General features: G+C 42.2%; 2 protein-coding genes across 2 annotated transcripts in view; one reads left to right on the top strand and one right to left on the bottom strand.

Annotated features, from left to right (window-relative positions):
* The window catches only part of Pgant2 (polypeptide N-acetylgalactosaminyltransferase 2), a 162,464-nt gene that overhangs the window by 4,880 nt on the left and 135,336 nt on the right, over window positions 1-22,248 (bottom strand). The window contains exons 4-7 of the mRNA XM_070664010.1: window positions 3,317-3,415; window positions 1,620-1,687; window positions 1,235-1,486; window positions 875-1,090 (exon numbers count right to left, since the gene is read on the bottom strand). Of these exons, the coding sequence (XP_070520111.1) occupies window positions 875-1,090; window positions 1,235-1,486; window positions 1,620-1,687; window positions 3,317-3,415 (635 nt within the window). The remainder of the gene's footprint in view (window positions 1-874; window positions 1,091-1,234; window positions 1,487-1,619; window positions 1,688-3,316; window positions 3,416-22,248) is intronic.
* LOC139106940 (uncharacterized) overlaps window positions 1-22,248 on the top strand; it is a 31,015-nt gene that overhangs the window by 1,315 nt on the left and 7,452 nt on the right. The window contains exons 2-3 of the mRNA XM_070664050.1: window positions 7,494-7,724; window positions 8,025-8,065. Coding sequence (XP_070520151.1) covers window positions 7,644-7,724; window positions 8,025-8,065 — 122 coding nt within the window. The 5' untranslated portion in view covers window positions 7,494-7,643. The remainder of the gene's footprint in view (window positions 1-7,493; window positions 7,725-8,024; window positions 8,066-22,248) is intronic.

Here is a 22,248-nt window from a genome sequence, read left to right as displayed (position 1 = left end):
TTTCCGAAGCAGCTCAACGATTTCTCTTCTGTCCGAAATAAGGCCGCAGTTATTTCTAACTTCACACTTCCGACATATATTGGTTTGCCTGCCGTGTTTTCCACAAAGTTCTTACGAACTGCACACAAGATGGTAGTTTCTGTCAAAGAGTTCGTTTCCTTCGTGTTTGAAAAGTGTAATGACAGACACGGCACTTTTCTCATAAGTTTAAAGTTGAAAGTTGCGCGATAGTAAGCTTAATTAAACACGTTTAAGCGTAAAAACTCACCTAAGACTGAAGTACGATAAATATTCATGATTTTTCCCTTCGATTTTTCGCGATAAAGCTAAAGAAAAAAAAAAAGAAAAAGAAAAAAATGTTTACGCGCCGAAGAGAATGCGAGCCGGCTCTGCGAAAATTTTCGAGTCGAGTTACTTTCAAGCATTTATTTATGCAGGCGTCAGATATAGTGATGAATGAGCTAATATTTACGTCAGTATAATGCTTTTTAATAAAATTTAATGGGAAGCGCTCATTAAAACTTGTTGAGGAATTATAACTTTTTACTATATTGATCCAATAAAAAGTTTACTTCGCTGCAAAATACTCATCGCGAGTTGCCGCGCGCAACAAAGTTTTTGTAGCGCATCGACCACGTGCAATATCTTTCCAGCCGTATTTACATTCCGTTAAAATCAAATAGCTTTACAACGTTATCTTGAAAAAGACTGGCCGAAAATATACAAACATGTTCTTGTGAAAATATTTTAATAAAACATTTTCGCGCGCATTCTCCGGAGAGACGCGGCCGAAAGAATTCAATTACAAGAACGGTCCCGGGCACTTTGAACTTTCCGAATATTTTTGCACCTTCACTTCGTAAAGCAGTCTTACCGAGATTTTCGCCGCCCCAAACGTCCATCTGAGTATCGTATTTGCCGAGTTTCTCGAAGTACGCTTTGTTGATGACAAACAGTCCGCCAGCAATCATAGGGGTTCTAATGGCTTGTGTCGGATCCTTTTGTCTCGCTTGCCGTTCCACCTGGCTGAGATATTCCCATTTAAAGACCAAACTCCAATCGAAACCTCCTCTGAGGTCGGCGGAGGCTCCTATAGACGAGATAGCATTATCCCAACTTTGCTTACGCGTCTCAATTATTTACGAATTATTTACGAATTATTTGCGAGCAATATATTTTTATGAAAGACGTGCGAGTTTAAGGAACGTCGTCTATTTCGATCATCGATGCTCACCGATATACTGAAAAGTATCCATGCTGATTACGTCGATCACAGGGCATACCACTCTCGTCGGATCTTCTGCCACCCTTTCCAGAAGTGGTTCGAGCCAGTCGGCATTGCACTCGCAGTGCGAATCTAAAAATGTTAGCACACTCGCAGTGGCTGCATCCGCACCACGAACACGCGATCTCATCAGTCCCTCTCTCTTCTCGTTTCTGATCACACGAACTTTATGAATTCGCGATAGCTCCTCACCGTCCTCGGCTGGAAACGAATCAATATTCCTTATCGCGTGCTCTTAATTTTAACCAAAGAGCAGAAACTACAATTTGTTAAAATTATTACACTTCTCGACAATTTAAATTAGTAAACTAGGATGTGAAACTATTATACTTACGATGGTCGCTAAAATCGTCCACTAAAATAATTTCCTTGATTAAATGTTCGGGACTTCTGTTCAGCACGCTAGAAGAAAAAAGAGGCAACAGTTTTTTTAACGCTCAGTAAAATATTGGTCTCGAAGTATTCAGAAACAGTTAACAGTTTATTGTATTATTTTACAATAGAACTTTCGAAGTAATTGTGCTTCGCTAACTTTTCATTTCTTTACTTCTGCTTTATTAATTTATATATTTATCAAATATATTTTACTATTACGTGTAATAGTATTTAAAATGTTAATATTGACATAAGACAATTTTTTAAGAGAATACGCTTGAATCAATTTAAAAGTTCAATATGCCATTTCTTGCCTGAATTACTTACTATCATTCATTTCTATATAAACTTTTCCAGTCGATTAATGTCGAATAAACTGAGATTAAGAGAAGAACAGAAGAGCTTCGGGGATTGTCTCATTGAATCTTTTATCAAAGTTTCGAGGACTTTGTGCACCACTTGTCCCTTGTTTGAACATTCTCGTATTGCCCTGCTCTGTTCTCCTTGTGAGTTTAAAGTTAAGAAGATTGTAGCAAATAATTAGGGTTCTTTCTACTAATTAAGACTAGTTCTTAATATTAATAGAAAAAGTTTTGTTCCACGATCTATTTTTTTCTTTTCTTTAAATTAATCCTGAATGTCAGTAATTCTATCTTCCAGTTGTTAAGCCGTCACTGACTGTAATATATCGTCACAATTATAGAAAAAAAAAACCCTCTGTGCGACGCTGAAATCGATTGCGACGAATTTTCGCGTACATTAAGATGGTAGTGAGATGTGGTCTCGTCGCGGTAATTAAGACTTCCTTTTAATTTCGTCGACCCGTCGCGATAGGGCCGATATATTTTCCTGACGCCGCTACGTTACCGACTTAAATAAATTTTCCGACTCCTGCCCGCTTCCTTCTTCCGGTTCGACGAGGGAACTTCGCGCAACTTTTACACACCGGCCACCTCCGGCGAGTAACTTCCCTTCATTCGGCGTGACGTCGCGCGGCAAAAAACGGTTTAATTAATACGAGGACGCTTATGAGAAAATGTAATAATTTATGTCCCCGCTTAAGTGATAAATGATAAGGCGCGGAATCAGCTGGAAGTACAAAAAAAAGAAAAAAAAATATATATACTATAGACATTTTTTTTTAATCGCCAAAATTTTCTATTTATCGAGAATCTTTCGAATTCTTCCGCTCGTTGCATCTCTGTGTACGTGCGCATAATAAGTGCGAGGAATAAAACGATGGAACGACGATTAGAAAATTCCATCGCACGCTTTCCATCGCCTTCGCCCACTTCCGGCTCGAATTGAGAATCCCCTTGCGCCTCTCGCAACCCGTTGATGCATCGAGAATTGAAAATCGCGGTGGTTGCTCGTATACTATCTGCGATCGCGTGAGAATTTGCCCCGCTGGCAATTACTTCGCGTTTGGGAGTTTGATTGCGCAGATACTCGTACATTAAATACATGCTTTTTCGGAATTGACTTAGTTCTTCGTTCTGCACGCATACTTTTCTATCTTACGCTGCTACACTTCGGGACAGAGATTGCAAAGAGAATTAAATTAAAAAAAAAAAGAAAAAACATAAGTTTTAACGATAAATAAAAATATCAAGAGTTATTATTTTACATTTAATATGTAGCTAAACTTTAATTTACCTGACAACAGTTCTGAGCAGCGTAGACCGTGCCTCATTGTGGAAAGTAATTATAACGGAAGTCGGCGGCAAATCCTGTCTCCATTGTTTCATTCTACACCTGTAATGAGATAACAGCATAATCACAATACTTACGTGGGTGTCGCGCGTAAACGTGCATGAACAATTTTGATGCGAGAGAAAAGTGAGATCGAAATAACGATAATTCTCGATTCAAAGAAGTAGCTTCTAACCGCGCCAACAGTTGCGTTTAAGCGGAAGATAAAAGAAAGATAGGAAAAGAAAGATAGAAAAAGAAATAAAAGGGATGATCCCATTTGGGGCTCCGAGCTGGCGCGCAGAGAGGGTACATAAACGCGGCCAGACGACCAGAACGATCCCAATATGTCAGCCCCTCTTTGCCGAGATAAACTCGCGGGACGTGAGCTGAATGCAGTTACCCTGGCGCATAGGTGCGCGAATGCACTTTTTCGCGCCGTCGCGCGTCAAACGAGATCGCGAAAATTTCGCACCGTGCGCCGTCATAAGCGACCGCCACGTATGAAAGACACCGCACGGCGGGAAGATGACCGGCGAGCATGCGACTGCGATTTATTCGTCCCCGAAGAGAGAGCCCGATGCGGGATTTTTGAAATAACAGCGCGACGCTCTGCGCGAGTAGGAATCCGCGATCTTCACCTTTTTCCCACGTGCCACATAAGACGCGACTCAGATTACGTTTCTTGGCTATAAATTTGTCGTAAATCTTAATCAACGTGATATAATTCTTTTTTTTTTGGGGAGGGGGTTTTTACGCGAGCTTTAATAAATCTTATTTCGCAATTAATTCGTATAAGTTTATTAAATTTATTGCGACATTTCTAATGATTGTCAGTAGAACGTAGTCACGAGCTTGAAGTTTGATTCATCGTTATACTTTTATTCATGTTTAATCAGGCGACTCTGCGTAACGAACAAGTTCAGTAATGAGTAATTTAGATATTCATTACTGTGCTCATCCTCTTCAGCACACCTCCGCTTCGTCGCGTCGCTCCCCAAGGCGTTACGCGAATCGACAAATTAATTCGGAAACCATAATTTCGCATTAAAGCCGACTGGTCTCCACGGCGACGTGTTTCACCGGCAACGAAATTGCGCGGGCAAGCCTTAAAGCGACGCCGGCAGATGAGACGGATCATCCGGACGGTTTAATTCGAAACTTCAATTTAGAATCCGCTCCGCGCCGCTTTCCGCCAAAGTGAATAACGCGCCGGGCAGTCCGCGCGATTCCATTGAACTCTCCTCCCTCCCCCCTCGATCGCAAATACGATGTTTCGCAAGCACACGTGTGTACTGGTTCGGATTGAGAACGCGTTCTACAAGATAAGGAGAAAACGGGACTGAGATGGTTGCGCTTCGTAAAAAAAAAGAAAAAAAAGAAACATTTTTTTCCCACGAAAAGCAGAAATATCCGCACGTTGCTCGGTCCGAGAGCGCGGGCTCGCGAAACAAGATATTAAATTTTTAATCCGTCACAAAAGCAGAACGAGAACGGATGTCCCGGAACAAGAAAATTAACACCAAAAACGTAGCAATTGGGTTTTTTGCCTCCGATTCAATCACGTGATCATTTAAACTATTCAGAGTATAAAAATCTTTCTCGTGAATTTTCTTTTTTTTATTTTCGGATAAATCGTATCGGATGATGCAGGAGACTCTGCGCTTTTGGACCGTCAGTGATAATTGCAAATAATTTCCCGATGCCACTCGCGAACTTATTAGTGCGGGGTATCGAAATATGAAACGCCATACGGGGCAATCTTACGTAAACCTCGTACTTTAACAGGAAGAGAAGTTCACGCATTCATCTCACGTTTTCTATAAACTCCGCTGATTCCGTCGCAATTTCGATAAATTACATTTCCAAACATTCCTTTTTGAAATACAGGTAAAAGTTGAATCGGACGACACGTTAATCACGCGTGATTTTGTGTCGCGCTGCCACCCAGAGCGGCTTGGCGAACGTGGAAATCGTGTTAGCGCCAAAAATCATGTTACCCCTGGATATTGCGCGCTCTCGAATCGTGTTTTGTCCGCGCGTTGAGCGTTAATTTCGGAAAATGCAAAAAGCATTCCCATGCTAGCTGCGAAAGCGCGTTACCCATGCCGGGCGGGGATTGCATTCTATGAAATCAGAGTGCATCGCGCTCTGATTTACAGATCTGTTTGGTGTCACGAAAAACGAGGAGGACGCGGGAGATACGGGCGGAGGCGGCCGCCGGTGGCGAACCGCACGAAGTTTTAGACGATACATCGCTGTTGGCTACAGTTTTAACGCTCCTAATGGATTACACACGTCTTACGAGCACCGTAAAATGACAAACATTTTATACGGCCTTCGCAAGAACGCGCGCTACTTTTTCCGATTACACTCTGTGTAATGAGTTTCGGGAGGAAGCGCGAGTCATATCGAGGGAAGGGAGAGACAAAACGCAATAATTGAAGTAATTCGCTAATGATATTTCTTAAACGTTTCCAGCTCTTCCCGCAAAATTTATCTTGCCTCGCGACAATTTCTGAAAGCGCTGAATAGGCTGCCGCTGTTAGTACGATTTCATAAGTCTAGATTCGCTTTGCGCATTGAAGACACGCCGGGTTGTTTTTCCATTTGCGGGTGATGGGTTCGAAGCGAGCGGTGTAACTTCTGCGAGTGCGAAACGCCCGAAGTTAACGAGCCACCCGTCGTCGTTCTCTGTCACGGGAGACCAGTTCTGTATTGTACGACACGCTCGAACGGATTGCACCGGTACGCAAATATTATTTTAACGAAGTTACGGGGCTATCGAACCCATTGACGGTCTGGTCACGCGAGTGTTAATATCGATTTTCTCTTTTGTATGTATGTATGAGAAGCATGGCGCAGCAGCCGTTTTTAAAACGCCGACGTATTAAAAAAAAAAAAAAATTCTCTGTCTATTTTTTAGAGGACTTTCGAAAGTATCGCTTGGTAAAATAAGAGGCACCCTCGTTTATGTTTTTATTTTTTTCTTTGCATATATATTTAATTTGTACTAGACATTATGAAACGCATGGGTCATTAAGATTTTTTATTTTCCACGTTAAGAAGAAAATTAATTTGTTACAATAATAATTTTTATCAGTAAACTACGAACATATATATCTTCATGTGGCTCCTTGAAAGCTTCATTCTATTTCTTTCAATATAATTTTATATATACGAAGTACACATAATTAAATAATTGACAAATATCCAATATTTTTTTACATTAAAGACAACTGCTATTTAATAACTGTCAGCAATAAATTACGAAGGAACGTACATAATCTAAAGTGGTACTTTAATTTTTTCTGATTTCGTTAAATATATTTTATTCAAATCACGCGGATATATTAATTACATTAATTTTCTACGATTATTTAACCAAAATACAAAAGATTAATTCAATTGATCAAATATCTCGACGTATTCATTTACAGATTCGAGATGCATTAAAGTGAATATTCGGTCGAATATTCGTAATAGTAACCGGTCGCATGTGTGGCCTACGTGACTCGCGCGCGCGTGCGCGATGTGACGAGTCACACACTCCCACCATTCTCGTTCCTCTTCCGGTACCGAGCGCACACCGTGGCACGTGGCCGAGAGACTAAGTTCGCAATCGACAATGATACACATGTTTGAGGGTATGGAGATGAATCCCGACGTGATTTGACTTCCCATACGAATGCTCAGAACACGGAGAGGACTTGCGAAAAGTAATTGAAGTAATTTATATCTATTTATTGCGTTCATTATGTGCGTGTCTCTGAGGTGATTGCCGTGACCGCGAGCAATTAATTCCTGCTCTCTTCGAGCAAGTCGAGGTTTCGTACAGCGCGGTGCGTAGTGTGAGAGAGAGACAGAGGTCGCGAGCATGTAGGAGAGTAAAAGGTCATCGCGCGAGCAAAGCACGTGTCTTGCGCAACGTTCATGCGATATTTCGACGAGCGGCTCGTCGCGGTGATGAAGTGCTCGGGCGATTAAATGCACAGTTCTCGTAGATCGGAAAGCGTAATTAGGTGGCGTAGGTTAAGACGCGCAGTTAGCGTAGGTTCGTCGAAAAATAATATATATTTACTGATCGTACATTGTTAGTTAACATGATTAATCAAAACTTGTTTCTTGTTTCTTGTTTCAGAGAAGGATTGAGAGGAGCAGTGAGGATCGTCATTTTCGGTATTTATTAAAGGAACCGCCGGCGGTTCGTCGCTTTTGTTCTACGAGTGTCGGATAAGGTCACGCGATTTTAATTTAATATCCGGGTTATTCGCGAGTGACCAGTGGAAGGATGACTCGGCTCGACATCGCCACTGAGAGGAGGAAAGCAGGCCTCGGAAAGGCGTCGTGCCTTCAGCGGAGCAACCCATTGGTGAGCATAATTTTTTATTTTATTTTAAATTAATATTCTCTTTGCTGTTCACCAGAATTGTTTCGTCTTTTAGTAACAGTCGTAAATAATAGCTTAATTATTAACAAAAAAATACAATTTTAATCCTAAAAGAATTTAATATCTAAAAAATGTTCAAGTAATAAAAAACTTTAGTTTTAATTGTTTAACTGGAGAATAAATTAGAATTTGAAAAAAAATTATTTTATTTTATTTTTTTTTTGTAAAGAGTAAAAATTATTTGGATCTCTCTACAATTAATATTTCATATGTTTGTTACAGAATCGTCCGAGCCGTATATCTCCGCTGCCATCCATCGTTCGGTGAGTCACATATTTTTATTTCTTTTTTTTTTTTACAAATGTGTAACTTTTCAGTTTCCCGTTTGGGAAATGACGTCCCAATTTTATGAGACACATCCAGCTGATAATATAAAGATAAATCGTTGGCGCAAAATAAAACGGGAATATTGAATCTGGCATTTAATCAGAATTCGGCAGCGGGCTGTGTATCATTTAATTGAGCGTGATAACGCGATACGTGTCAATTCGCAACAGCGTCGTTAACGCGATCGGAATAATACGAGCGGAAGGGATTAATTTGCAGCAACCGGCCGATCGTTTAAATTCATGTATCAGATTACGAGTGCGAGACTTCGAAATGCACGCAAAACGAATATAAGCGTAATCGTTTGGGTGGTAATTAAATGTTTAATCACAGTGCGTAAATGTGCACGCTTCATCGGTCAGGTGCCACAATAATTAATTTCGTCGGATAATCACGAAAGATTGGGTACGCACCTCGAGTCGAGTAAATAATTGCGCGATTTAAAAAAAAAATAGCTTGAAATTGAAAAAAATGTAAAATTGTCGTTGCTTATTAACTTTACACGAGGACAATAAATTATAATTACCGGACGAACGCATAACGGCATTATGCAATTTCGCTTCATACAATATTAACACGTGTCCAACCATTCAAATCGAAACCAACGAGTCACGTTTGCGACTCGCATGCTGGTAACCGCATTTTACAGCAACAGATTGTATACACGTAATTGTTTTTTAAGTAATCAACTTTCCCGTAACGTGTATACTTTTTTTTTTTTTTTTTTACAATTTTTGCGATACGTTGGCTGCGTCAAAAGGTGAATTTCACAAAAGCCTCTTAACACAAAAATTTGTTATCGTACTTCAAAATCGTAATGTCCATACATCGCGACCGTTTGTAAAACGTATAGATTTCAATAGTCATTGTGAAGTTTCATTATTTTATTATTTATCGCCGTTTTTTTTTTTTTGCAATGCAGCGAGTTAAAATTCGTTTCCCATCGAATTACATACGCAGCTGTTGTTCAAGCATTTTATTTTGAGGAAAGTTTATCGCCCTCATTTCTCTCGCATGCGTAGTCACTCTAATGCAGGATTAGAGCGGACACTTTAACTGGCGGTAGGGTCATAAATTTTGTCGATTTTATCGAGGAAAATTTAGAGACACTATAAAACCTCGTCGAACGCAGACGTATGCATATATGTGAATATATTGGCACGGTGAGTTTAGTAGCACATTAATCTGTCTGCGATATTCGACACTTAGACAGAATGATAGTTTCGCGACTTCGAGTCCTGAATTATTTCCCAAAATTTTCCTCCCATCTTGCGTAAAACGAACGTTCCTCTCCGGCGCAGGTGCAGAGGCAGCGAAAAGTATTAATGAGCAATCAGCCAATTAAATCAAGTTATATTTTTAGTTATTACGCGATTACACTACGTGCGATTTACGATCGCTTGTAACTCTTACCTTACCCGGTTGCGATAACATGACCGTAAAAACCCAATCCACTCAGTTTTCATCAAGAATTTATCGGGACATCGATCTTTCTCACGACTCCACGGATGTAGCCGAATTTATCTGGCGAACGCGAATGTAAATGCAATGGGGTTTAACGCGAATCAATTATCCGAATCTATTATATCTATACATCTCCCCTTTTTTTTATATATATAATTACATTTTAATTTTTTTACTGAAAGAAGTTTATAAAACGACCACGGATTACTTTTCATAAACAAATACTATTAAAAATATAACCATTTCATAACGTAACAACAAAATAATCGTTTAACATAAGAAAAAAGTCAATGTATAAAATAATAACCGCAGAGTAAGACGTTTTTCCGCGTAAAAAGATTATATTATCGAATTCGATATTCCGCACTCGCGTCGCACAGGAAATGATTAATTAACGACGGAATTGAGCGGGACAGATCCGAGAAATCGTTTAATGAAGCTGCGGAAGAGCATCGCAATGCCCTCGGTTCACCGAATTGGCTGGTAAAGCGATACGAGCCGTCCTTAAACCTGTCCATCCGAACGCGCCGGGTATCATTATTCAAGTCCTGCTCCGGTAGATGTTCCCCGGGAAAGATCCGCGTGAGGGAGGGGAAGGGCGCAGGTCGATGCGCAGGTGGATACGAGACACAACGAGGACCGGAGCCAGTGCTCCGATAGACCAGCTACTACCGCGGTTTCACGAAGGAGCTCGAAACTTCCCTCGTTCTGGCCATCGTGGAACTAGCTACTTAAGGTAACGGGAGTTCCGGCGGACGATCCTCGAAGGATCAACACGGTCTAACTTTCCGACCGGCGGAATGTACCGCGTATTATACGGAGAATGAAGAGCGGGCGGCATAATTCATGAGTAATTTAATGTTTTTTTTTTTTTTTTCTACGTTTCGACTCTAACGATCAAATTACTTGCGGTTTCGGCATGAAAATGGCTTCGAACGAGGGAATCATCTCAATAAAAAAATAAAAAAAGAGCACGTTGCCCGGAGGAGTATCGAACCGCACTGCATTCTGTTTCGAAAAATGAAACAAAATACCTCCACGAGCGAAAAACGGAAAGACAGACAGGTGCACGTCATATGACGTAATAAGAAATAAATTATTAGCATTGAGGATAGCGGATTATAAATCAGTCAATTTAGGAGTATAAGTGGATGTTGTAGTTTTTTTATGTTGGAGGCAATTTATCTTCGAATGAATCATAAAAAGATCCAGTCGGTATCCAAGAGAATGATAGATGCTATTTTTATTTCACATTTTTATCGCTTTAAAAGAATAATTCATCTCGCAAAACTCGAGCGTCCCGGTCGTGATAAAAAAAAAGGAAAAAAAAAAGAAAAAAAAAGAAATAGGCTAATCATGCTTTACACTCGAATCGCGATCGTACCGTAGTCGAGCAACCGAGTGATTAAGGTTACGCTCGACGGTAAATTATACATCTGTCGTTACACTTTGCGTTTATCGCTTCCGGCTGGACGGTAAATGCGTATCTGGACCGCGGGGAAAAGAGCGCGCGATCACGTCGAAGCCGATCGGGTCGAGAATAACGGACGAACCCGCCGAGCGGTCCAGGGCGTCATTGAGCGATGCTCTCCTTCTTCCGGCGAGTGCATCCTTTCTCCGGCGAGCCGAGAGAAGGGGCAGGGGAAATCGACGTCTCGCATTTTCTCCTTCGGGACACGGAGGAAAGCGGTGGAAACGCGGCGCGACATTAGCAAGCGGGCAAATCGATGGATTAAGGTCGGTCCCCAGGCGGTGATCGGTGCATTAGAAACCTTACAGTTTCGCTCTGCCTTTCGCGCTATCCATCTCCTTCCGCGTGTCTCTTTGTCTTACTCTCTTCGCTGTCCTTGTTTCTTTCTAATTACGACGTATGAGCTCTCTCGGCGAGCCGTGAGCCCGTCCGCTCCGAAGAACCGAGTCACGAATCGAGTTATTGATGGCCCATCGATTGTATTTTCATTTAAAATAGTCCCCCCTCTTCGCACGCTTTGCGCTCGAATTAAAATTAAATATATTTATTTGCGAAAGCTCCGTAACCTTTCATTGCGTTAATTAATTCGACGCCTAAAATAACCGCTCGATAAACTCACGAGTTTCAGAATAAAAAAAAAATTAATAGGAGAGGGAGGGAAATTGGATAATTAGATCCGCGTCCGATATTCGCGCGGAATATATTCGTCGACGCAAACGGATTAGCGGAATAACAATTCTATGGTGAAAAGATTGACACGGCGTAGCGCCCGTGTCTATCGAGTGTCAAGTCACGCGGGGGTAACATCTCGGAATCGGAAAACGCCGGCATTCCATCATTCACCCGTCCAACTAGCCGCGACACGCGCGTACGACCGGCGCACATTTATCTCCACCCCTGTTGTTAAAGCGTTCTCCGCGAGTGGCAAAATAACCCGGCCGGGACGAAAGAGTGCGACGGCGGTTCCATTGTTATTCACGGATATCCGTGGCGAACGCACGGCCCAGATAAAAGAAGAGCCGGAAACTACGGCTCTGCGCTCGACTCCGTATTCCGCCGCTCCGTCCGACGTGGGCTCTCGATAGATTATAAATTGCCGGCCGGCGGCAGGAATTACGGCCGATCCGAGAGCGTGGTCGCCAACTTTTCCCGTGCAATTTACGACATTTTCGCGGTTACGTTTTAGACCTCTTCTCCGAAACGCGGAGTCGCGAAATGTATACGCGCTCGCACTCTTTTGCGCTCGTTTTTTTTTTTTCTTTTTTTTCTTTTTTTTTTCACCCGGACGAGAAGAAAGACATTGGATTACAGAGCGATTTTTAAGTTTTAGAGAGTTGAAGGGAACTCTCTCTCCTATCGGGAAGATCGCGCGATCATCGAAAGAAAGTTCACTCGGGTAATGGGCGAATTCGCCGATCTCGCCAAGTTTTCTGACTGCAGTACGCTCGTACGCGGTAGTTTCGCATTTGTCAGGCGGCAATCCTATCGGAGACAAAATGTCCTTACGGCGTTCGAGCTTTCGGCTCGTTCTTACGACGTACGCCGACTACCTGGCGATTTCGCGGCTTCGTGCAGTTCGGCGCACGATCGAAGCTCGGTTCGCGCGAAGCGTGTGCAAGTGTGCGGGAGCAGTCGGGTAAACTTTTCTCTTAGTCACGGACGGTTGCGCTCACGTAGCTCGGAAGATCCCCCTACCCACATAAGTAACACACGCGAGTATCGATTCCCGCGTATCCCCGTAAATGGTATGGGAGGCTACGTCCAGAAACTTGCGTGGTCGGTAAGTGCACCGTCCGGTTACTAAATCGAATTAGGGATACGCTTCCACGCCCAAGGAACACGGCGGCTGACCAATTCCGACAGTATCGTGCGATTGTTCCCGCGCAAATATCCCGCATAGGCAAATTTAAGCGAGCGTATACGCACCGAGAACTTTGAATTTATTATCAGAACGGAAGGGTATCGTTCGCGATATGTAAATCCGATCGTACATCTTTGCAGCCGTGCCCGTGCGCAGTTTTCCGCGCGTATCCCCGGATATTTCGTCGGAGTAATATTTCACGGTAATGGTGTTTTACGATAATGCATATATAATGCGATTTCGGCATCTTTATCGGACTTTGCATCGCGACGAGTGGAACGTCTCTTGTTCGCGCGGTCAGGCATTTTGTTTTTCGTCATCGGCGCTCGTGTATTACGGGGGAGAGGGGACACGGTAACTATTTTATTATATTATTACTTAGCGATAAGCAGGATAGGAGAAGTTATCGCAGATTATCCTCTATATACTCGCGATGTTATGCAAATTACCGAACCCTCCCGGCAAACTCCCAGGCGCCAAGTTAGAGGCTTCCGTCTTCCAGTCCCCGAGTGCGCGCTCGCTGTACCCACATACGTCTTTGTATATCCACACGCTTATATACACATTTACCGTCTCGAACTCCTTTATTCCGTATAACTTCCATGTTCCCGTTCACAAGTCAAGATAGCTACAGAATACATTACAGCGGCCATTATTTATTAATTAGCGAGTAAGCGTCGCGCATATTTTAAATACGATATGCGATTTGGATAACGATATCGAAGATAAATAAGTAATGTTTCGCGAGAATAATGATATACATATAATATTAAGAGCAGAATCGAGGCAAATGTATATCCAGGATTCAAACCGGAAGTATCTCTGCGCGCGCGGTTCGCCCAGCCAGCGGGTAAAAATTCCGCCCCGTGGAATCCCTCGCGCGACAGTTCGAGATTACCGTGGAAAATATCCGGTTTCGCTTTATTATTCTTTATCCCGTCAGAAAATAGTCGAGTCTTCTATTTTCCGTGGCGACGGCGCAACCGGGCAGCCTAGCGCCACCCCGAAAACACCCTCGGGAGAAATGGCAACGCGAAACTACCCTATTAACATTTTTTCGGTGTAATACCGTGGAATAACTGGGTAAAGCTTTTCACGGCTTTAAATTTCTCGAGCGGAAAAGATGGGGCGGGAAGACAAGGATCTAAGACGTATCTTCTTTTCGCGCGGATTGACGTTAATGCTGATATAATGCATATAATTTCGTATTCATCTTGCAATTGATGCTTCCATTCCGCGTAATTAATGTGCGTTCACCTTGCTCGTCCCCTTCGCGGTTCCGAAATCTTTTCATGGATTTCGTCACCGCGAGATTAAATGGCAGGGTCATTATTCCTCGCGGATGTACATCAACGTTACATATGCTGATGTTTGCGGCGATATTTGTTTGAAGTATGTCAACATTATCGTTCAAAGCAAGTAAACAGCGGGGCTATTTTTTTAGAGTTTTCATAGCGTCATTCGTGACAAATATTTTTCTCGCTGTAGCACTGAGCGCGAAGGTATGGAAACGCGGGGAGGAGGAGCCGGCCGACAGGGCTCTGGTTTCGATGTTGCGCGTACAACGAGATGCAAATATGAGGTCCTTTTTTTTCGATGCAGAGAGGCGTAGGTGAACGAACCATCTGCAGAATGTCGTTGCACCTACGGTCTAAAAGCCAGCGTAAAAAAACTAAACATATATTATACTCGGCGCCTGGTTCGTAATATGTTCAGATTATTTATCGATTATAATCATTTTTGCGCTCCGGTGTACAATGCGATAAAAAAAAAAAAAAAAAAAAAATAGCGTCGCGACGTCGCCGTTCTGGAAATATATGCTTAAAGAAGGTAGACCGGTGCACCTATACGAACGTGAAAGAAGAAACAGAGGGGGGCGAGAGGAAAGGGGGTGTCTCTATGGGATTCTGGTGTGGCGAAAGTAATGCGGCTATAACTTACAACCTTCCTCCTTAGTTTTCGCATTCATGACGTGGCCTTGGATACGAGCAAAATAGGCTTCGTCTCGCTCGCCCTTCTTGTCACTCCGTTTCCGTGAGTTTGTTTGCCCTCTCCCCTTCACCCCTTGGTCGGCGTAACGCGATTTCTCCGTCTCGCGGCGAAGCTTACGACGAGATTTATTAAACTGATATCTCCCTTTTCGCGCATCTACGCGTGTAACGAGATCTTTAAACTTTCTAGCGGCTTCCAACGACCCTGTCGCTTAACGTTAATCTTGGCATTTAGCTGAATCTTTTCTCTAGCTATGTTCTCGGATGTAAAAAGGAAAAGAAAAAAGTACGTGAGTGGTTTACGCCGTCAAACGTAGCTCGACTATGTAGAAAGTCTCCGCAATTTTTTTTACCGTTTTCTTTTTTTTTTCTTTTTTTTTTCTATAAAAATGTAAAGCGAATGTATTACCAAACTGATGAGAAAGATTAAATCACCGAAAATCTCAAACGCGCGCTGTCCTCCATTTCTGAGGAACGACATTAATTTAGGCGAAAATCAGAAATATGTTTGACGTGTCTTTGGTGAACAACCTTGTCAAGAATGCCGTGGGACCACTTTGTCAAAGTCAACGCGACGTCGAGGACAGTTAACTGACCCGCGCAATTCGACGGTGATTCGTATAAACTGCTTGATTTAACGGCACTTTGTCAGATTGCTGCCGAAAGCTATTAATTAAAATTCGGTTTTCGAAAGTGAGATCGTAAATGCGAAGTTAAATATATGATTTCATGCACGTAAAAGGATCGACAAATAATCTGCCGGTTTTTTTTTTCCTTTTTTTTTTCTGATTATCATAATCGCGACGTATTCATCGCCGATGATTAGTTTTAGAATGCCTGGGACGACCGCGCGTTCTCTGTTCAATTTCACAATAGATTCAGATCGTATATCGAATGTACACCGTAACACGTGACTTATACCCCCATTTGCGGTGCTGGGATAGGTAATAAAAATGCCAGCTGCAGTCGACATAAATTTGTTTGAGCTCAGTTATGCATCGAAACGAGTATATTAATATCGCGAGCAATTTCGGACTTTTATTATAATGTTCTGATTTTCGCAACTGCGATACATTTTTAACCAACAAATTTGTATTTGCGCAAATTCATTTTCAAACCTATACGAACACACGTTTACGGCAAGAATTTAATCTGCTCTATGCCGTAACTTTTCCGAATAATATTCATTAAAAACAGATTTTATCGTGAATTAAATTTTTTCAAAATATATTTTTCATCAACTCTTCCAAATTGTCTGGCTGAATCGCGTCGCGCTTTGAACACGCCATTTTCTAATTCAAAAGTTATCGCGTAATTTTACATTCACCTACCACCGGAATTATTAATCCAAAGGTTAATTTGTTCAAGAATTGAATTCCGCCTTCTCAGCGGTGAGTTCGACTGTTGGCTCACGACGTGATCGAAAACGGTATTTCACAGAGATCGAGAACGATCATTAGTTATGGCAGTATAGGAGCAGGTCAATATTTGACTTGGCAGAGTTGAGTTGCTGCTGCAGCAAGTCAGAAACTTTTGTTTAACAAGAGTAAGGGATTTTGATTGTTTCTCTGTTAGCGTTATTTATGAACAGGGGGTAGTTTCCTAAAAGTTTCGCGTTCGATTTTTACATTGCACAGAATATAGCGATAGCTCGGCGAACCTCTGAATCGTACAATATTAATTTTACAAATAAAATGTTTAAACGAAGCACGAAACAACAGTCGACTAATAACGGCCGGCGAACGAATAGAATAAAATCTTTAAATTTTATTTCACCAAGAATTAATTAGTATGCTCGATAATTGCTCTGAGTGAACTGTTATTATTCGCCGAATAAAGTAAAACATATTATACGATATTTATGATATGTTTCGACTCAATGATCTCCGCTCATTAAACAGGTACGAGCGCGTCTATAACCATATTGTTACAATACATATAGAATACATAATACTTGTTTGGAATTAATGTTTTGTGATCAGTTAATTGGCTTATTATTATAGCTCCGCATAAAGCAAGTATTTGAATATAGTATCAAAATAGAAAGCTGCGATAGAATATAATCGCGTATTTTCCGCAATCATGATCATGACTCTGTTAATAATTGATATTATTTGTAATATCGCGTTATCAAGATCAACGTACTTTATATCCGAAGTCCGATATAGATTTACAAAAATTGATTGAATTATTTTATGCAGTTTATGGACTTTGCAATTTTTTTTTTCTTTTTCGGCATTATATATTGGCTTTATTTGGGAATTTCATCATTTTATAGACACAATCCGCGCAATATTGTAAAATTCAGTCAATTCGAAGTATGTTGGAAATTGCATCATACGTCCGCGACAATGCAATAGGGATAATTTCAATATAGATTGTTCGAATTTCTGCCGATGAAAATTTCATATTACCGTTTCGCGAAATACGATTTGGCCTTCCGCATCGTTTGCGCGTAGCAAAAAGACGGTGGAAAATAATTTTTTAAACAAAAATTATCTGCATTCTAAAGGGAATCCCTTAAAACATTTTTCAAGTAATGTTATCGGAATTATGTCTGTTGTTTCGTGTTCGTACACACGTGTATGTTTATAAATATCTTTAAATAAAAAGATTGCTAATACCAAAAGATTTATGTAGGTGATGTCGACGTTCCTACAGGTAGGGAATAGCGCGACGCGGTAGATTATGCAAATAAGAAAAAGCGATTTCGAGCTGGTTCGCTGGTCTGTACCGGTATCGTATATTGCCTATCCGTCATCGGCTATACTATGCGTCCGCACATCGACAATACCGTCCGGCGCGCAACCGTACAAAACTCGAAAACTTCGTTTTTACTCGAATGCACGTTTGATGGTGCCGGCGCTACCGAATTTGTCCGTCCTTTAATCTCGTTAAGCCGGATTTATTGGCCAGCATCGAAACGCGGCACAATTGTCAAATTGCTCTCGCACGGTTTTAATGCCTTTTAACAATCTCGTCATCACAGTTATAGTCTTCGGTGCCTCTGTTTTCCGAAATACAAGCGAACCCAGAGCATTAATGCAAAAATGCGTACGAGAAAAAAAAATAAAAAAAAGAAAAAAAGAAAGAGGTAGAGAAATAAAATAAAACCTGAGAAAAAAAAAAGATCGTAAAATCAAATTTTTCGAAGCATACTTTATTATGCATACTTCACGCATCCCTAATAAATTCGCATCGATTAAACGTCGTGTGATTTGCGTGGTAACGTCACAATATTCGCGCGGCTGCTGCACCTCGGTCCGCATATTTATTATTTATTATAACGCGGCGAATCCGCGAAATCGCCGACGGTGAAGTGTCCACAAGCGGTTATTTTCTCGCGACTTAGTTGCGCGATTTCAATTCGCGCCTGGCGCCGAGATAGCACGCCGACCCATAGGAAAATGTAAATAAAGCTGAGAGGCGGCCGCGGTGGATGCGGAGCGACTTTTTTTTCTTTTTTCTTCTTCTTCTTCTTCTCGTCGCGCCTCGTTCCTTTCCCTTTCCCCGGCTGTAATCCGGCGAAAGGATTGCATCCGCTTACGGCTCGTCGCGGCATTTCTATTTTCTTCGCAATTTGGGATGGCGCGATGAAAGCGGGAAAGTCAGGAGGGGAAGAAAGGACCGCGAGCGCGGCCGCCACGTCGGCCAGCCAGGGAAATTGAAAATCTAATTTCGTATAAGTTTTGAGAGAGGCGTTGTTTCATCTTTCACGGGTGTGTCCTCCCTTAGAGCTCGTAATTTCCGCGAGGCTGCCACAATTGCGCCCTTCCGGCCGCGTACCCGTTTTTCCCATTCCGCCGTCTCATTCGCGTCTCCCTGCGTATTTCACCTCGTTCGCCCGCCACCGTTGCCCGGCGCGCGATACCGTCTGGATTTAAACATAAAGAACCGCCGCGAAACATTACATTAATTATACGAACGAACCGCGACGAGGGGAGGCAGGGGGCAGGGATATATAGGGTGACTTTTATTGCATCGTTGCGACGCGGTGCTTGCTCCTCGAGAAAAAGAAGACGTCCACCGGGCTCCCGGGTAGAATGGTAATGCACGCGGGACCTCTCTCCCAACAACTTCTTATCTATCGCCTCTCATTATTCGACTCGTCTTACATCCGTTCCGTGCGATGTATCGCGCGTGTATGCAAATCTACTTATACTCGCAGCCTCTCGTGCTTGGGAAATCGTATTGAATCAGGTGATTGCTTTCACTAACTAAATATGCGCATGACCCGTCAAATCGCATTACCATTCCAGAACGAAGGACGGGAAACGTTCGCGCGACATCGAAATCGTGACGTAAAATGGAATAAATCTCTCGCCTTGGCATATACCGAACCCTTCAGACGCCGCGCGCGCCGTTAGTAATAAGTTAATGATCTTCGTATCCTCGCCGGTATGATATATGACATATCACGTGCTGTTTGACGTCTTCTCGCGGGGCCTATTTGTGAACTGATGTACGCAGGCAGATTCATCTCGCGCTGATTAATGCCGCGCGCATAACGCTCGCCGTACGGCTGGCAGCGGAATTACACCTCGAGATTACCAGGCGATGAGTCAAATTTACTCAACACGTCTCCCCCGTGTACATACGCAACGCAAAATAACTAACGCTCTTCGTACGAGAAGCATTTTACGAGGGACGTGCGCGATCCGTTCGCTCGGCTAGGTGCGCGCCACGTATTCCTACTAAAACGGAAAGATGAAGCAAAAAGATTCTGAAATCGACGAGATAGAGCCGTGGGATCGGGGAGGGAGGGCGAACGGAGCAGTCGACGGAATAAGACGCGACTCTCTTACGGGATTCTCACGTGGAGGTCCTTACGTGAGGGAAGATTGAGTCACGTTGCGGACGCGACGGCGAGACCGAGATAAATGAGAGTCGTCCGCCGAGAGATCGGCACGTTAAGGAAGGGACACGGTACGTAGGTAACGTGCACCACGTGGGAAAACTTTCCCTCGATTTAATGAGAAGAGCATCGATATGCACGAGTGCGTCTGTTCGACTTTAGAGGTAAAAAGAAAAAAAATTGTTAAATGTTAACGTAAAAATGTAAAAGTTAATATCAACATAATTTCGTTGAAGTATTTTTGCACGTTATGGATCTGAATATAATGTGCTAGATTTTTTATTTTATCTTTAAAGTCTCCGCGTGGAGGGTAAATAGAATTTTTACGATTAGGGGTGTTCGATGATTTATTTTAATTTTTGTGGATTAGGTAGTTTCTTTTTTCTTGCGATTATTTTGGGTTAGTTTTAGTTTCGTCGAAAATATACGTCAATCTTGCTCTCGGCGTGGGAACGTAGAACGGCGCGTGTTTCCCGGTTAATTGCACGAGAGGGAGATTCTGAACTTGATGTGCAATAATTATGGACTATTATCGTGCATCGAAGTTGGTATCTTCCCCGTGTAATTAAAGAGTGCGGGAGTGACGAGAGAGAAACGATGCGCTGTTATCTAATTGCGCTATGAAAATGTCGGACTTGGCATTTAGCATCCGACTTGACGCATACAAATCACGTTCGTTGCAACAACTGGGAGGGAAAAAAAAAAAAGCTCGCGCTTAGAAATGCATGAAGAATAAGTAACAATTTGAATTTTACAAAAGCGACATTCTAGTAAATATTAAATAGTAATTTTTAAGTAGGCACGCGAGACAAATTAAAAACTAAAATTTAAAAAATGACAAAATTAAAATGATAAACGTCGCCGAAGTTAATAAATTAATTTGTTAACATCAGTAGATGTGTGATAATAAAAAATACTTATATAAACGTGAATATCTTTTCAAACGACGCGTATAAAAATTATTCGCGCATAATAATTTTCTACGTGCGACAGTGAAAAGTGGCTCGTCGCGTCCCGTGTATAAATTTCCGGCCGATAATGTGCAAGGCGGCCGCGGACACGCTTAAATTATATTCATCTTGTAAGCCGAAAAACTTTTCTCAATTATAACTTCGCCGACATTAAAGGCCGGCGCAATCGGTCCGCGACTTTCCGCCGTGGTTGTTGAATCGGCATTTCGAGTCGCGGGCCACAAAATTTATTCAAAGCGGCCTGCAAAAAGCGCGTTTAGCGGTGCTTAATGCGAAACAAAGTACCTCGTCCCGCGCACCAGAAATCGCCCGTTCTCCAAGCAACTCGGCCGTATCTTAAGGATTACCGTGCGGGAAGACGACGGAATAATTGAGCCGCGTAACCTTTTTTCTTTCGTGCAAGTTTTTACGAGGGTATAGTACGACAGGCTCTCCCGAGAAAATTAAAGTCGCTGCATGGGAGGGTGGAGGACGAGGAAAAAGTAGATTGCATCGGAGGGAGCAGGGTTTATATACTTGTAACGTATACGTGGTATACTCAATACATTAATGTAACATGGTTCGAGCAAGTGCAGGATGTATTCAAATATTGAACAATGCGCTTTAATATTAGCGATCTGGATAGATAATTTTATTTAAAAAAGTTTGTTTTTTGTAACAAATACATAAAAATTTTTAAGTTTAGAATTGAGCCTCTAAGTTGCGAAAGCGGTAGGTTAATGGTTTATATCGACTAAGTCATTATCGCAAAAAAAAAAAAAAAAAAAAATGAAGGCCACCGTGAATTATCGTTGGGAAAGTAATCCCTTGCATAATTACAAGAAGGGGGGGCATTAATTGGACCGCGTAATCGTTTTTCATCGCTTTCACTCTGGTGTCGCGTGCTCTCGTCCTCCTCTCTACGAAAGAATGTCGGTATACATATATGAAAGGAAGACTGGCCTCATCTCTTTCTCTCCCATTTTCTCCCTGTCTTCCGAGGATGAAAAAAAGTGGAAAATGCGGAAGGGAAAGGGTGACGAGCCTTGAAAAAAACGGTCGTTATAACACGAAGTGGCAGCTGCGCGCGTTTAAGTATTCACACGACCGGCCCTACCGGCGCGAGCATAGCTGCTGAAAAAAAAAAAAAGGGACCGAAAAAACGACGAGCAACTTTTTGATTTTAAAAGCGGTTTATGTATTATTCAGCAGAAACCGAACTGTAGCATCGGGCAATTCAGCTTGGATCTAGAAAGAACGGAGGGACGGCTATTTTGTGGACAGAGGGGGAGGGAAAAAAAAAAAAAAATTAAAGCGCCGCACCCTAGAAAGTCCTCGCGCAGAAGCGATTAATTAGCGTTAATTGACCGGCCGAATTTAAGTCAAAGTCCTTTTTTTTTCTGTCCCACTGAGAATCGATGGCCCTGAATAAAGAAAATTGCGCCGTGACGATAATAATAATAATAATCCGATAATTATCGTGACGAAAGTGCGAATTAAAGTCTCTGCGCCGGCCGTGATTTCATT

The sequence above is a fragment of the Cardiocondyla obscurior genome, linkage group LG12 (genome assembly GCF_019399895.1).
Source record: "Cardiocondyla obscurior isolate alpha-2009 linkage group LG12, Cobs3.1, whole genome shotgun sequence".
NCBI lineage: Eukaryota > Metazoa > Arthropoda > Insecta > Hymenoptera > Formicidae > Cardiocondyla > Cardiocondyla obscurior.
The sequence above is the reverse complement of the archived record's forward strand: the minus strand, read 5'-3'. Positions and strand labels throughout refer to the sequence as shown.